This window comes from Drepanopeziza brunnea (assembly GCF_022702325.1).
Source record: "Drepanopeziza brunnea f. sp. 'multigermtubi' strain 214-2 chromosome Unknown ctg19, whole genome shotgun sequence".
Lineage (NCBI taxonomy): Eukaryota > Fungi > Ascomycota > Leotiomycetes > Helotiales > Drepanopezizaceae > Drepanopeziza > Drepanopeziza brunnea.
The window spans coordinates 1462088-1474708 of NW_027094082.1; the positions used below are offsets into that span (position 1 = coordinate 1462088).

At 47.3% G+C, this 12621-nt stretch overlaps 3 protein-coding genes across 4 annotated transcripts; 2 read left to right on the forward strand and 1 right to left on the reverse strand.

The window, feature by feature from the left end:
- Window positions 1-1506: 1506 nt before the first annotated feature.
- On the reverse strand, window positions 1507-3857 carry L3040_009185 (uncharacterized protein; the record flags this gene model as incomplete). The annotated part of the gene is made up of 3 exons (XM_007293942.1): window positions 1507-1895; window positions 1943-3582; window positions 3637-3857. 3 exons carry the CDS (start codon window positions 3855-3857, stop codon window positions 1507-1509), a joined length of 2250 nt encoding a protein of 749 aa, XP_007294004.1.
- A 1976-nt stretch (window positions 3858-5833) lies between these two features.
- On the forward strand, window positions 5834-6626 carry L3040_009186 (uncharacterized protein; the record flags this gene model as incomplete). Its single annotated transcript, XM_007293941.1, has 3 exons — window positions 5834-5953; window positions 6035-6137; window positions 6211-6626. The coding sequence occupies 3 exons, from the start codon at window positions 5834-5836 to the stop codon at window positions 6624-6626; spliced, it is 639 nt and encodes a 212-aa protein (XP_007294003.1).
- Window positions 6627-8136: 1510 nt separating this feature from the next.
- L3040_009187 (uncharacterized protein) lies at window positions 8137-12586 on the forward strand (the record flags this gene model as incomplete). 2 transcript variants are annotated; one of them, XM_007293940.2, is made up of 9 exons in its annotated part: window positions 8137-8331; window positions 8382-8459; window positions 8508-8535; window positions 8590-8677; window positions 8744-8858; window positions 8922-10020; window positions 10129-11908; window positions 11955-12507; window positions 12560-12586. In XM_007293940.2, 9 exons carry the CDS (start codon window positions 8137-8139, stop codon window positions 12584-12586), a joined length of 3963 nt encoding a protein of 1320 aa, XP_007294002.2. The 2 variants fall into 2 exon arrangements, with proteins under 2 accessions (XP_007294002.2, XP_066010168.1); XM_066155887.1 differs by having other exon boundaries at window positions 8137-8328.
- Window positions 12587-12621: the final 35 nt, after the last annotated feature.

A 12621-nucleotide genomic window follows, 5' to 3' on the forward strand; every position in this document is an offset into this window, starting at 1 on the left:
CAAGACCGTCCCCGAGCAAGAGAAACCGTTCCTTGACCGCGTCGTCCTACAGCCGTCCCCGCTTAACTATTCAGAACGGGGCTCTCTCCAGAACTCGTTTTCAAATCTAGAAACGACCTACCAACTATCTACATCGAGGTATAAGTAAGACACGAAGACTGTTTTCAGAATGATATCAGGACGTTGATTATTGAGCCGGATTTTTCTTTTTTCATGCCAAGATGTTCTTCGATGTCGCTAGCGGTACTTGCCTTCCGAGAACGCTAACGCTTTCGTCGATTCAATATGAAAAATCGATTGATTCAGCGAAAATGTGACCCAGGTACCGGGCGCGTGCTCTCGTATACCTACTCAGGCTCAGGGAGAGGGGGGGATGCAAAGGACCGAGAGATACCTACCTAGCTATCTGCTTCCTACTGGTAATACCTATCAGCTTTCGAACAAGGGTTTGTTTGGGACGGTCCTCGGACCCGTCTTTTTGTAGGTAAAAAAAGAAAGACCGACTTCTAGAAACGACGACCCAATCAAAACCGTCTTATTTTCAGTAATAATCCTTTTCTGTTCACGAAGAGACGGATTCCTGCAAAGGATGACCTCGTCGATTGGATCGGTTCCATCTCCGCTGCGGTTCAAATGATTGGAACCGTCGTGGGTCAGATACGATCTTATTTCAGGTCTTGACGACGAGTGGTCCACTGACCGTCCCAAAAGTGAGTGAGGGGACCACCTCTGGAAGAGACGGTCCGGGGACCGTCCAGATAACCCCCCCCACCTGCCTTTAAGGTATCACTTAATCTTAGTTATAATTTATAACTAATGAGCAAGTAAGTAAGAAAGAAGGGGAAAAAAGATGGAAATTAAAAAATATAGACATACAAACCATGTAAAGCCCAAAGACATTAAAAATTCAAATATACATCCATCCATCCATCCATCCATCCATCCATCCCTGCCTTCCTACTGAAATCAACGATGAACACACATCCCATCTCCCCTATACGTAATAAAAACATCCAGGGTGGAACGAGCTCAGTACAGTTACATCTTTCAATATAAGCCGAAGGTAACTAATATGATGCTCTAGGTGAGAGAGAGTAAGTGCCCATTGCATTTGTGTGTATAGATGGATTTTGTTAGGTGAGCATAATATATCAAGCTCCATTCAGTGAAGTGCTTGCACCAGGAGCAGTCGTGCAACCGATCCCGCAATACCATATCATAGTTATGGATGGGATGTAGAAAAATATCCGTACAGACGTGATCCTATACATTGAATGAAGCCTGGTTCTGTAGGAGACAGTATGTATTGTGGCGTATTGCCTCATCGTAAACCGATACATGGAATTATAAAGACTAGGGAACTAGCTGGGAAGGACCAGCACTTATAAATATGACCAGGCTCAAAACACCAGACATGGACTGCAAAAATGCTCATGGGAGAGATTACCAAACTCGCTAATGCAAATATATAGACGACAAGGAGATCCGTTAAGTTTGTGGTTCGGCTTAGTATGCAATGCCTCTGTATCCGCCGTAGCCTGGTGGCGGGTGCGCCTGCGTGTGGAGCGGGCTTCCTTCTATTCCTCCTAAAGGAGCAGCGCCTACAACCAGGTTTTGGTCTTCGCGGGTTATTGTTTGGTGGAGAGATCGTTGATCGCTTGGAGTAAGGGGACGACTGAACTGTGGCGTGAACGGCCGTTCGCTATGTGAAGTGTATGTTCGCATGACAGTTGCGCCCGGGTAAGGATTGGCAGGCTCGTGCAATAAAATGTCAATACTGTTCTTCCGATCTGATCCGTAGGCGTCGTAGTCCCGTGAGACCTTCGTGGTGTCCATCAGCAGCGAGTTATGCGCATGGAGGGGTGTAAGGGTGTCGATATCATGGTTGAGTTTTTCTGGGACATGTTAGTGGAGCAGCAGTACGGCGATGAGATTAACATACCAGCTTCCTTGCGTCTCTTGCGGTGAGGGTTCTCCTTGCAAAATAGGATGATGGCGTTCATAGCGATAAGGATAGCCAGAGCAGCAGTGAGGGTCGACTGCAGCGCAATCATAACGACACCAGTGACGGTTTGGGTAGTCTGGGAGATGCCCAGTTCCTCCACGAAAACAAGAATGCAAATGATCGATAGCACTCGTACGATCTGGATGAAGATGTTGATGACATTGCCGGACCGTCTTTCGTAAGGGCGATTCCAGATGAGCAGACTAAGCAAGCACATCTCGATAACAAGCTGGGAGATTGTTTGTCCGAGACCGTGGCCATCGGTGGCTGCCAGAATACAGCCCTTGGCAAACATATAGACGATAGCCGGCACGAAAATCCACCAGAAGTCCTTCTTGTAGTTGTCGTAGAAGATGCTGTACTTGAGCCAGAAATCCTTGTTCTCGTAGAGGCCAGAGGTATCTCCTTCCATCTTCTTGAGCTGGTTTGCTGTGGACCAGATCCTATATGTGAAGAAAGCGAGGACTCCGGTGAAGATTGCCAACGTAACCCCAGCGAGCGTCTTGGCTGCCCAGGAATCGCCTCTAGTGAACTGGTAGATGCAGTACAACACCCAGATTCCATACAAAACGAGAATGAGCTGCACGATAGCTCTTGCCATCGTTCCCCAGTAATGTTTTCGGAAACCGGTCAAGCTCTTGGGAAAACTTCCGAACAGTGCCCATACTTCCAGAATGACCTTGAAGAGCAGGATACTGAGAGCAATTGCAGCCACAACGCAAGCTACGATCAGGAGAACTGTCATGAACGTGTTGGCCGAAGGAATGGACAACTCTTCGACGTAGGCTTTGATACCGTCCACATTAACCGGGACTTTCGATGTGGTGTTCGAGGACTGAGACAAGGGCGTATCGCTGACGTTGGTCGAGAGTGAGTCTCTTGAAACCAGGAGCCCGTCCACCAACAGCCCAACTGCTCTCTTAGATACTGACGAGGATTTACCGCCGTAAACGAGGTCTGCACGTCGGAGGTACTCAACGCTCTGAGTGGTCAAATTGCCTCCGGTAGCGTTACGGAAGTTATCAATTGATGTTTGCATAGCCGTCCAAGGGATGATCCCCACGCTGAAGCCAAAATTCTTGGTGAAACTTCTGTATACCGGAGGGAGGTTCGCAGACATCATTCCATTCATGGCGAATCCTTGGAAAACAGTGAAGACTTCCGTAAACGAAGGGCTCATTGTCCCGGCTCCGGCAGCACTTCCTCCTATAGCTGCCCCGATAGATGCGGCGCCGGTGACAAGCAGGGCAGCCGCAGCGATACCAGCCGCAATGTACGATACCGCAGCGACGTGAGCAGTTTTGCCATTGTTGACATCCGAAGTTATGCAAGCCACACTGTCCCCGGTGTCGAGAGCTATGAGCTCCAATGTCGCCTCTGCTGCAATGTCCGGAATGCTGAAAGCGATTGAGGGAATCATATCCGCGTACGACGCTGGAACTGTTTGAGTGCCGGTCGCTGAGAATGATCCGGAAGGTACAGGGCAGAGTTGATTCACGTAGGTAGCTGCGTCGCATGGATTAAACGTGTTTTGGTAGACCTTCTTGCCATAGGCAGTAACATTTAAGCTCGCGGTACTGGTCGACTCAGTTGCTGTGCCGAGTAGGGAGGGGGAACTCGAAGCGACCTACACATTGATGGTCCTTAAAGACGTTCCCATGACATTGAAGGTGATTGATTTCTCATCGTTGTTATATTCGATGTCCAAGCCTTGAACGGTGATATTCGACGCCGTCAGACATTCGCGGAAACCTGACGTCTTCAAAATTTGTGCTGCTACCAGATATCTGCCAGAGATGGTTCCGAGTAACAATAAGGAGAAAGCGGACGATATGGAAAACGGCCCTAACATTTTGCGGAATTCGACTAGGACGGAGTCGCACCGGAGTCGGACGCTATTCCCCTTCGCGTATGTAATATGGGTTCCGTTGCACGCCGCCTTGTGTAAGATCTATGCTCTGATGGATTGTCCTCTCGTATGCAGTGGTGTGTATCGTATGTAGTTCAAGAGTGCGAAGTCGATGAAGTATGGAGATGGATCAAAGGTAGGTGTATTTTGAAAGAAGGCCGAGGATCTACCTGGAAAGAAACGAACTGAGGCTCGAAAATGTCGAGGCGAAAGGAGGTCGAGTACAGGTGAGGGAGGTCTGTAAGTAATGGTGAGGGTGAGGGTGAGGGACAAAGAGAGGGTGAGCGAGCGAGTGGGTTTGTTAGTAATAACGAGTGAGTGGAAAAGACGATGAGTGTCATGGAGATGTGGAAGGATGCATCAAGTCGCTGCTGCCACGCCGCTGGCCAAGGGAGATAGTAAAAAAGGGGTTGGGCAGAGACGCAGAGACGCAGAGACTGGTCAAGATGTGGTAGAGATGTCGGCGATGGTGGTCCACAACCACATCCATGATTCAGGGGTCGAGATAGGTACCTAGTATAGAACAACTGCCGTACCATACGTAGTACAGCCCTAATATTAGCCGCCTGAGGGTGGCTCAAAAGTCTAAATCTCCACTTTAAACCCCCTGGTTTCCGAACCCTCAGGCGCTAAAAACTACGTACGCCTGAGAGTTACTACGTAGTACGTAGTGAAGTTGACCTCGGCATTTTAGGGCTCTTCCCAAAAGTGGGCGAAAACAAGATGTCTTCGGGAAAAAAAATATATACTTATATGTCTTCCGTTTTAACTCCCAAGTCAGCTTGAAAACTCGCTAAAAATCACGAAATTTTCAGTCTATTATTCGAATAAATCAACAAATAATTGAGGTGTTGAATAAAAGATTGGATAATACAATCGGCGTCATCTATAGCTGCCTTGAAGGCAGGTCCAGGTTTATTTAAATGGTCAGCTGATCATCCAATAACGATCTCTTTTGGAAACAGTCCCAAGAGGGTGGTATGGTTAGTGGATGATCACCTTGAGTCCATTTCTAATATCGGATAAATTCTGAACATAAACGGTTCAAATTGTTCAAATTGTAGTTGGTACGAAATAGTTTTGATCGATTAAACTGTCTCTCATGAGAGTTCGTCTTTTCCTTAAAACACCGTCCTGGGACCATCCCTGAACCGTCCCCTGGCCGTCCCAAGAACGTCCCGAACCTTGAAACCGTCCCCGAGAACAGGGTCTTTCTCTTCCTTCTCTTCCTTCTCTTCCTTTCTCTTTGTTTTATTGCTAGAAATAGCCTGCCTTATTAGCGCACGGTTACGTTGACCTCACCAAATCAGAAAATAGGATTGCAAGAGTACTTGAATACGGTACTACTAGTTAGCTAAGCGTCAAATCAGACTTTATAAGATGTATTTAAGGTGGATCTTCGATATACGGATATTAGCCGCACGATTATTTTCCCTTCCTTTCTCCCCTTTATTAGCAGAAACAGCTTGCCTTATTGGCGCATTATCACGTTGATCTTTCTAAATCAGCACAAAGGATTGCAAAATTACTACCAATAACTAGCTGAGCGTTAAATTCGATTTTATACAATGTATTCAAGATGGATCTTCGATGTACGGATATTAGCCGCACGATTATTCATAGCCCGACTTATAAGCTTCGAAATTACGGTGGCTAATATTAGTAAGATGAGTATGACATCGAGAATATATATTCCCTTTCACATATCCGTTGATCCAGATCACCATCATCTGCTAAGCTTGTCCCCATTCTTTAGTTCGCATTACTGAGGGATCAGAATTATATACTACGTTTAAAAAAACCCCTTCAAAACTACTTCGGATAAACTTCGGATAAACTTCGGATAATCGACGGTTTCGCCCCCTTTTTCACTTGCTCCGCACCATTATCAACAACGATTGTTGATAATTTTTGTAAACATGATGCTACTATCGCAATATACAAAATTCTGCTCCATCTTGCTGGCCGCAAGCGTTCTCTTAGGTGGAGCTCTCGCAGCCCATCGTAGAGAAACCATCGGCTTTCGAACAGTTTCTCAAGTAAGTTTTCACACTTTGATTTACAACTATCCGTACGAAGTGTTATTATAAGCTTATACTAATTACGCGAATGATCAATAGAGCGAAGCCGTGCTTATCAATGAATTTAAAAGGCCTATCAAAATTCTGCAAAAAGATATCGGAGTTGAATTCGCCAATAAAATAGGAGAAGGCTATTATCTTAGTAAGTTGATTTATCTTATATTTACGAAAATAGATTATCACTTATTGCGGGTAAGAGCTAATGATCTGAATAGTAAACGTACCTGCTGGCTACCAGGCTCTCAATGGCGATTGGTATTGCGTTGTCGAAGCGGAAAGCGGAAAGATGGAGGATGCACGCAAAGTTTGGATCCCAGCATCTCACGAGTCAGTTACTCGGGAAGATGGGACTGAAAAAGATTTGTGGACCGGAGACGAAGAAGCTATCGAGGAGTACATCAAAGCAGTAGGATTAAACCCGAGAAGAGCATTACGCTTTTCAGATGCCGACTCATCCGGCTTTGATGCGGCGCCTGATATAAAACAAATGTTTATCCCAATTGGCATGGTAAACAGAGTTGACTTGGGTTTAACGGCTAAGTGCTATGAAACGGAAGAGGAGTTAAAGTATTTTTTCAGCGATGTTCTTGCTTGGACGGGTTGGGAAATTACTAATGATCCTAGACAATAAAATCGAAAGAGAGTGGCTATTCAATTGTATATTAGAACTCATCTCATTAGTTGTACATTAGAACATATCTCATTAGAACTCCTGCTGCGATTCCAGCATATCTGCCCCTATGCGTTGATCTTTTTAAACTGAGGAAAGGGGTTGCAACGATCTGCACTCCGTACAGTTGGCTACGCCCTAACTGCAAGGATCCTCCTTCATTGGGTCTGGGTGAACGGAGTAAGTACGTAGTACCTAGGTACTAAGTAGCAAACAAGATAAAACTCTTAAGTAAGTGCAAGTACAGAAAGAATAGGTGGAGTAGAACACCACAGTATGAAAACCGCAAGTCAAAATACGTAGTAATTCTCAACGCAGCATCCCAGTCGTGGAGACGTCGAGTTTCACAGTTTGGGATGATCCGAGTGACTACTGTGCGCCATCCGTTTGATACGCTCTGGGATGAAAACAGATCGTGCGCACGCTCATGCTGCTGTAGCCGAGCTGCTACCCCCGCGGGAACTTTGGGAGACGCGTACTGCCAACCTTCACTACTGTCTTATCAAATCTATTAGCCATTTGACTTTGCTACCAATTGAGCCTTGGACGCTTCTGATGATGCATCGCCCGGTCTTGGAGAGGCTTAAAGGATCGAGCCCGTCAACTTACCGGTACGTTAAGTGGACAACAACTGCTGTTCATCAGACAGTAATAGCTGTCTATCTCACCACAAAGACTGGTGACCTCGTACCTCAATCGACATTCTCGCTATCTGCCAGTCAAGTTAGTCAGTCAGTCAGTCAGTCATGATCAATACATCCGATCTCCGGTCAGCGCCATGTTTCTGCGCCATGCCGATAGAAAGAACCGTGGCCAAAGCAAGTGAGTGAGCCGGCGGAAGCCGCTGAAAACAGAAGGAATGTCATAGGCTTATGGTTGACTGATTGCCATACTACTTCGTATACTTCGTATACAGAGCCGAGTCGAGTCCATCCATAACAAAATCACGTGACTTCCCTCACGTTGATCGATTGAGAGCTCGGCATCGGACTCTTATCCTCCGCTTGGCCCAGTGAACTGGGCAATGAACTTGCCTTCTTCCTGTATACTGTCTGTCTAGGTAGGTATGTTTGGCGAGCGGGCGATATATTCTGTAAGCAGCGTAGGTAGGACCAAGTCGACTGCAACATATCCATTATTTTGCCAAGGCCACCGTCATCTGATGCACGAGGATGCCCATCTCCTACCTACTTCTTTCTCTGCGACTCCGTTCAGCGCTTCCGTCCTCTCCTCTGCTCTTGAATTCCGCTGTGCTGTCCCTCAACCATTTCTTCGGAGTCGTACCTGCCTGCTTCCTGCATGCCCGCCTGCCTGCTTGCCCTATACCTGTTCGTGGCTATTGTTTTCTGCCGATTGGAATTCGAGCCCCAAACCTACCATCGACTTCTTTGTCATCGAAACCCGCCTTCCAAAACTTCCAAGTCAGCACCCCCTCTCCGACCGAGTGGCATGAAAAACTACCGTCGTCAGCATGGGAGAAAAGAAGCCGCCCGCGAAGGTCGGTGACCCTGCTGCTGTTGAGGTTAGGAGCAGGAGTAGGAATAGGATGTTGGGCGAAGACACGGAGAAACCCCCCCAGGTGGTGTCCGCGGCAGCGAATGAGAGAGGAGAGCAAGCAGACTATTCCTCCAAAGCCAAGAACAAGACGAGGTTGTCGCATTATGTGGTACTTAGCCACCCATCCCTTGATGGAACAGCGACTGATACTTTTAACAGAGAATATTCACATATTCTACACTGGCTGATCGATCATTCTTGATTGTAGCATCGCTTGCTCAGATAGGAACGGGCACGGTATGTGAAGTATCCCAAAAGCTGGGTAAATCTTAATTGATAGTATAGACGCTTCCTTTAATGAACATTGTCTTCGGTAAGTCGTAGTTTATCTCCAGGGAAACTGGTGGTGGTTGCTCATCCTCCACAGGAAATTTAGTTGGCAGTTTCAACGAGTACTTCATCCCAAATTCCTCCGTCTCCGAGAGCCAGTTCAAAAGCTCTCTGAACAGACAGACGTAAGAACTTCTTACTTCAGCAACATATCATAAGGTCGCTGCAGAAGCTGATAAACTCTGCCAAAGCTCGTACCTTGTGTATTTGTTCATCGGCAGATCAGTGCTATCCTACTTTTCCATGCTGGCCTTTCGAATGGTTGGACTTCGCATGTCTGCAAAGCTTCGTCGCGAGTATCTAAAGGTCTGTTGCCCAAAGTGCATGGCATCACTCTTTGACTTCCAGTATGATGCTGATACCTGCTAGGCGCTGTTTTCTCTTCCAGTAGCGACACAGGAGACGCTCCCTGGCGGCCAAGCATCAAATACCCTAACTAACACGGCAAATACGCTTCAAATTGGAATCTCCGAAAAGTTCGGCATGATACTTCAATTCACGGCTCTCATGTTTACTGCAGTCATCGTTGCATTTACTTACAGCTGGAAATTGACCCTCGTCACCAGTTCAGTGATAGTGTTCATAGCGCTTGTATACGGGTCCGTCGTCCCTGTAACCATCAAGATGCAGAAAGAAGTGGAGCATGCCGACCAGAAAGCATCTTCCATTGCTGGAGAAGTCTTGGGATCAATACGAATGATTGTCGCCTGCGGGGCCGAAACTCGCGTTGCAAAGAAATATTCGGGCTGGATTCAAGAATCGCAGAGAAGAGGTGTAAAGATGTCCCCGATGATGGGAGTCCAATTCGCGCCTCTGTTTTTTGCCATCTATGCTACGATGGCGCTTTGTTTCTGGTTCGGTTTCAAACTGTATTCCGAAGGCGGTATTGGTAGTATTGGGGACATCTTGATCGTTCTCATGTCTGTTATGATGCTGGCATTTGCAATATCTTCAACGGCTGCTCCGATTATTGCTCTTTCGAAAGCAGCATCGGCTGCTACTGACTTTTTCGCAGTCATCGATGCCCCAAAACCATCAGCTAGAGGTTTAACAGCCCCTGAAGTCTCTGCTGCGGAAGACATTTTGTTCGATTCGGTCACTTTCGCCTACCCAAGTCGACCTCACGTCAAGGTACTGGATGACCTGAATCTTCAATTCGAGTCTGGAAAGATAACTGCTATCGTTGGGGCGTCTGGATCCGGGAAGAGTACAATAGTTTGTCTCCTCGAAAGATGGTACGAGCTTGATGGCGAGGATAGATACGTTTTGCCCGAAAGTGTGATAAAGGACGAGAAAACCGATCAAGAAAGGGAGAAGGAAACGAATGCTGAAAGTCCAAGTGTTCTCGCTGTGCCGATCAAATTGAATGGTTCTATCCGGGTTGGAGGCCATAGACTAGAGACTGTTGGCCTGAAGTGGTGGCGCACGCAAATCGGCCTCGTCCAGCAGGAGCCTTTCATTTTCAATGGTACGTTGCATTTTACCTTGAAATTTGCCACGAGATCTTGAGATGAGCTCGCGAGCAATCTTCCAGAACGCGGAGACCTCGAAAACCGTTTTCTAATATATGAAGCAGATACTATTTACAAGAACGTTGAATTCGGTCTGATCGGATCTCGATGGGAGGATGCAGACAGCGATACCAAGAGATCTCTGGTGGAAGTAGCGTGTCAGGAAGCATTTGCGGATGAATATATCGTACGACTCCCAAATGGCTACGAGACACAAGTCGGCGACGCAGGCATCAAGCTATCAGGTGGTCAGCGCCAGCGACTGGCAATCGCCCGATCGATCGTAAAACGACCTAAAATTTTGATTCTGGACGAGGCAACCAGTTCGATTGATGTACGAGGAGAAATGCTAGTTCAGGCCGCGTTGGATAAAGTCAGCGAAGGGAGAACAACCATAACCATCGCACATCGACTCTCAACGATCAAGAAAGCCGACAAGATAATTGTGTTAAAGAAAGGTCATCTCGTCGAGGAAGGAACTCATGACAGTTTGTTGGCTGATGAGAACGGTGCATATTGGGCTCTGGTCAATGCACAGAAATTGTCAATGGGAGAGGACTTTGCAGGAGAATCTGATCTCATCGAAAGTGCGAAAGATAATCTGGTACAGGCTATGAGCCTTGAAAGTGGAGATAACAAGGCAGCCAAAACCGAAACAGCGTACAAACCTAAGGGCTTCATTGGATGTTTCTGGGTGCTCTTCTACGAACAAAAGGTCTATTGGCCTTGGTATTTGCTTCTCTCTTCTGCATGTGCGGCGGCAGGGTCTAGTTACGCGATCCAGGCTTTTCTCTTTGCGAAGATTCTGAACGTTACAACCTTGACGGAGGAGGCATTGAAAAGTGCTAGAGACCATTGGGCACTCATGTTCTTCATTCTCGCCTTGGGTTGTGCGTTAGCCTACTTTGTCCTGAGCTGGTCTTCGACTACTATCTCTACCTACATCGCATGTACCTACCGGCAAGAGTACTTTGAGAGCATTCTGAACAAGCCGATCGACTTCTTCGATAACGAAGACAACTCAAGTGGGACACTTACAGCGCGTGTCGCTAATGACCCGACCCAGCTCCAACAAATGTTGGGTATGAATATGGCCATGACTTATGTAGCGGTGCTTAGTCTGATTGGCTGCATTATCATCGCATTTAATTATGGCTGGAAGCTCGCCATGGTCACTGTCTTTGTGGCAATGCCTGTGATTATGATCGCAGGCTTCTTCCGAATCCGTTACGAGATCCAATTCGAGGCTATGAACCAAGCAGTGTTTGCCGAGAGTTCCAAGTTTGCGGCCGAAGCGATAGGAGCATTTCGAACGGTGACCGCGTTGACGATGGAGGATATGATTACCCGTCGATACGAAATTCTACTTCAGGACCACGTTAAGAAGGCATTCCTCAAGGCTAGATGGACGACTCTTGTTTTCGCTGCATCGGACTCAGTTCAGCTGTTGTGCATGGCTCTTGCATTCTGGTATGGAGGACAACTACTGGCAAATCGAAGCTATGATGCCGAGCAGTTCTTCGTGGTCTACATTGCGGTGATCAACGGTGCTGAAGGCGGAGGGACCCTTCTATCGTTTGGTCCGAATATGGCACAGGCAGCTGCAGCAGCAAACAGGATACTGAGTTTTCGAACGAGACAGGGATCCGACTCGAAACCCGCCTTGGAAGTGCGAGATACCCATGGCGGTGTAAAGATCGAGCTGAGGAATTTGTGGTTCAAGTATCTTACTCGGGACACGCCTATCTTCACCGGTCTCAATCTTACGATCGAGAAGGGGCAGTTCGCGGCCTTGGTTGGTCCGTCAGGGTGTGGTAAGACGAGCATTGTCTCATTGCTTGAGCGGTATGTTGACCCGACAGGATATGCAAATCAGCGCTGACCATTTTAGATTCTACGACGTTCAAAAAGGCAAGATTCTCTGCAACGGAACCAATATCACAGATATGGATGTGAAGGAGTACCGCAAAATTATATCATTGGTCGCTCAAGAGCCAACACTCTTCCAAGGGACGATCAAGGAAAACATCTTGCTGGGCGTTGATGAATTGACGAGCCTGGAGCAGCTTCACCAAGCGTGCCGCGACGCAGAGATACATGATTTCATTAGCTCTCTCCCAGATGGATATCAGACCGATGTCGGGACCAAAGGCATTGCCCTGTCTGGTGGCCAGAAGCAGCGAATCGCGATCGCGAGAGCGTTGATCCGCGACCCCAACATCTTGATTTTAGACGAGGCGACCTCTAGTCTAGACTCTGAGAGCGAAAAGCTCGTTCAAGCAGCATTTGAGCGCGCGGCACAGGGTCGAACCATGGTCGTCGTCGCTCACAGACTCGCGACGGTCCAAAATGCCGACGTGATATTCGTGCTCGGGGAAGGAAAGGTTCTGGAGACGGGAGATCACAATCAGCTTCTGAGGAAGCGAGGGTTATACTATCAAATGGTAAGTGTGCAGCATCCCAATTCCATCGGTATTGAGTTCATATGGCAAATAGTGTCAATCGCAAGCTCTCGATCGGTGAGATCCAGAGTACTTGCCCGAATGTACGATTTTTAA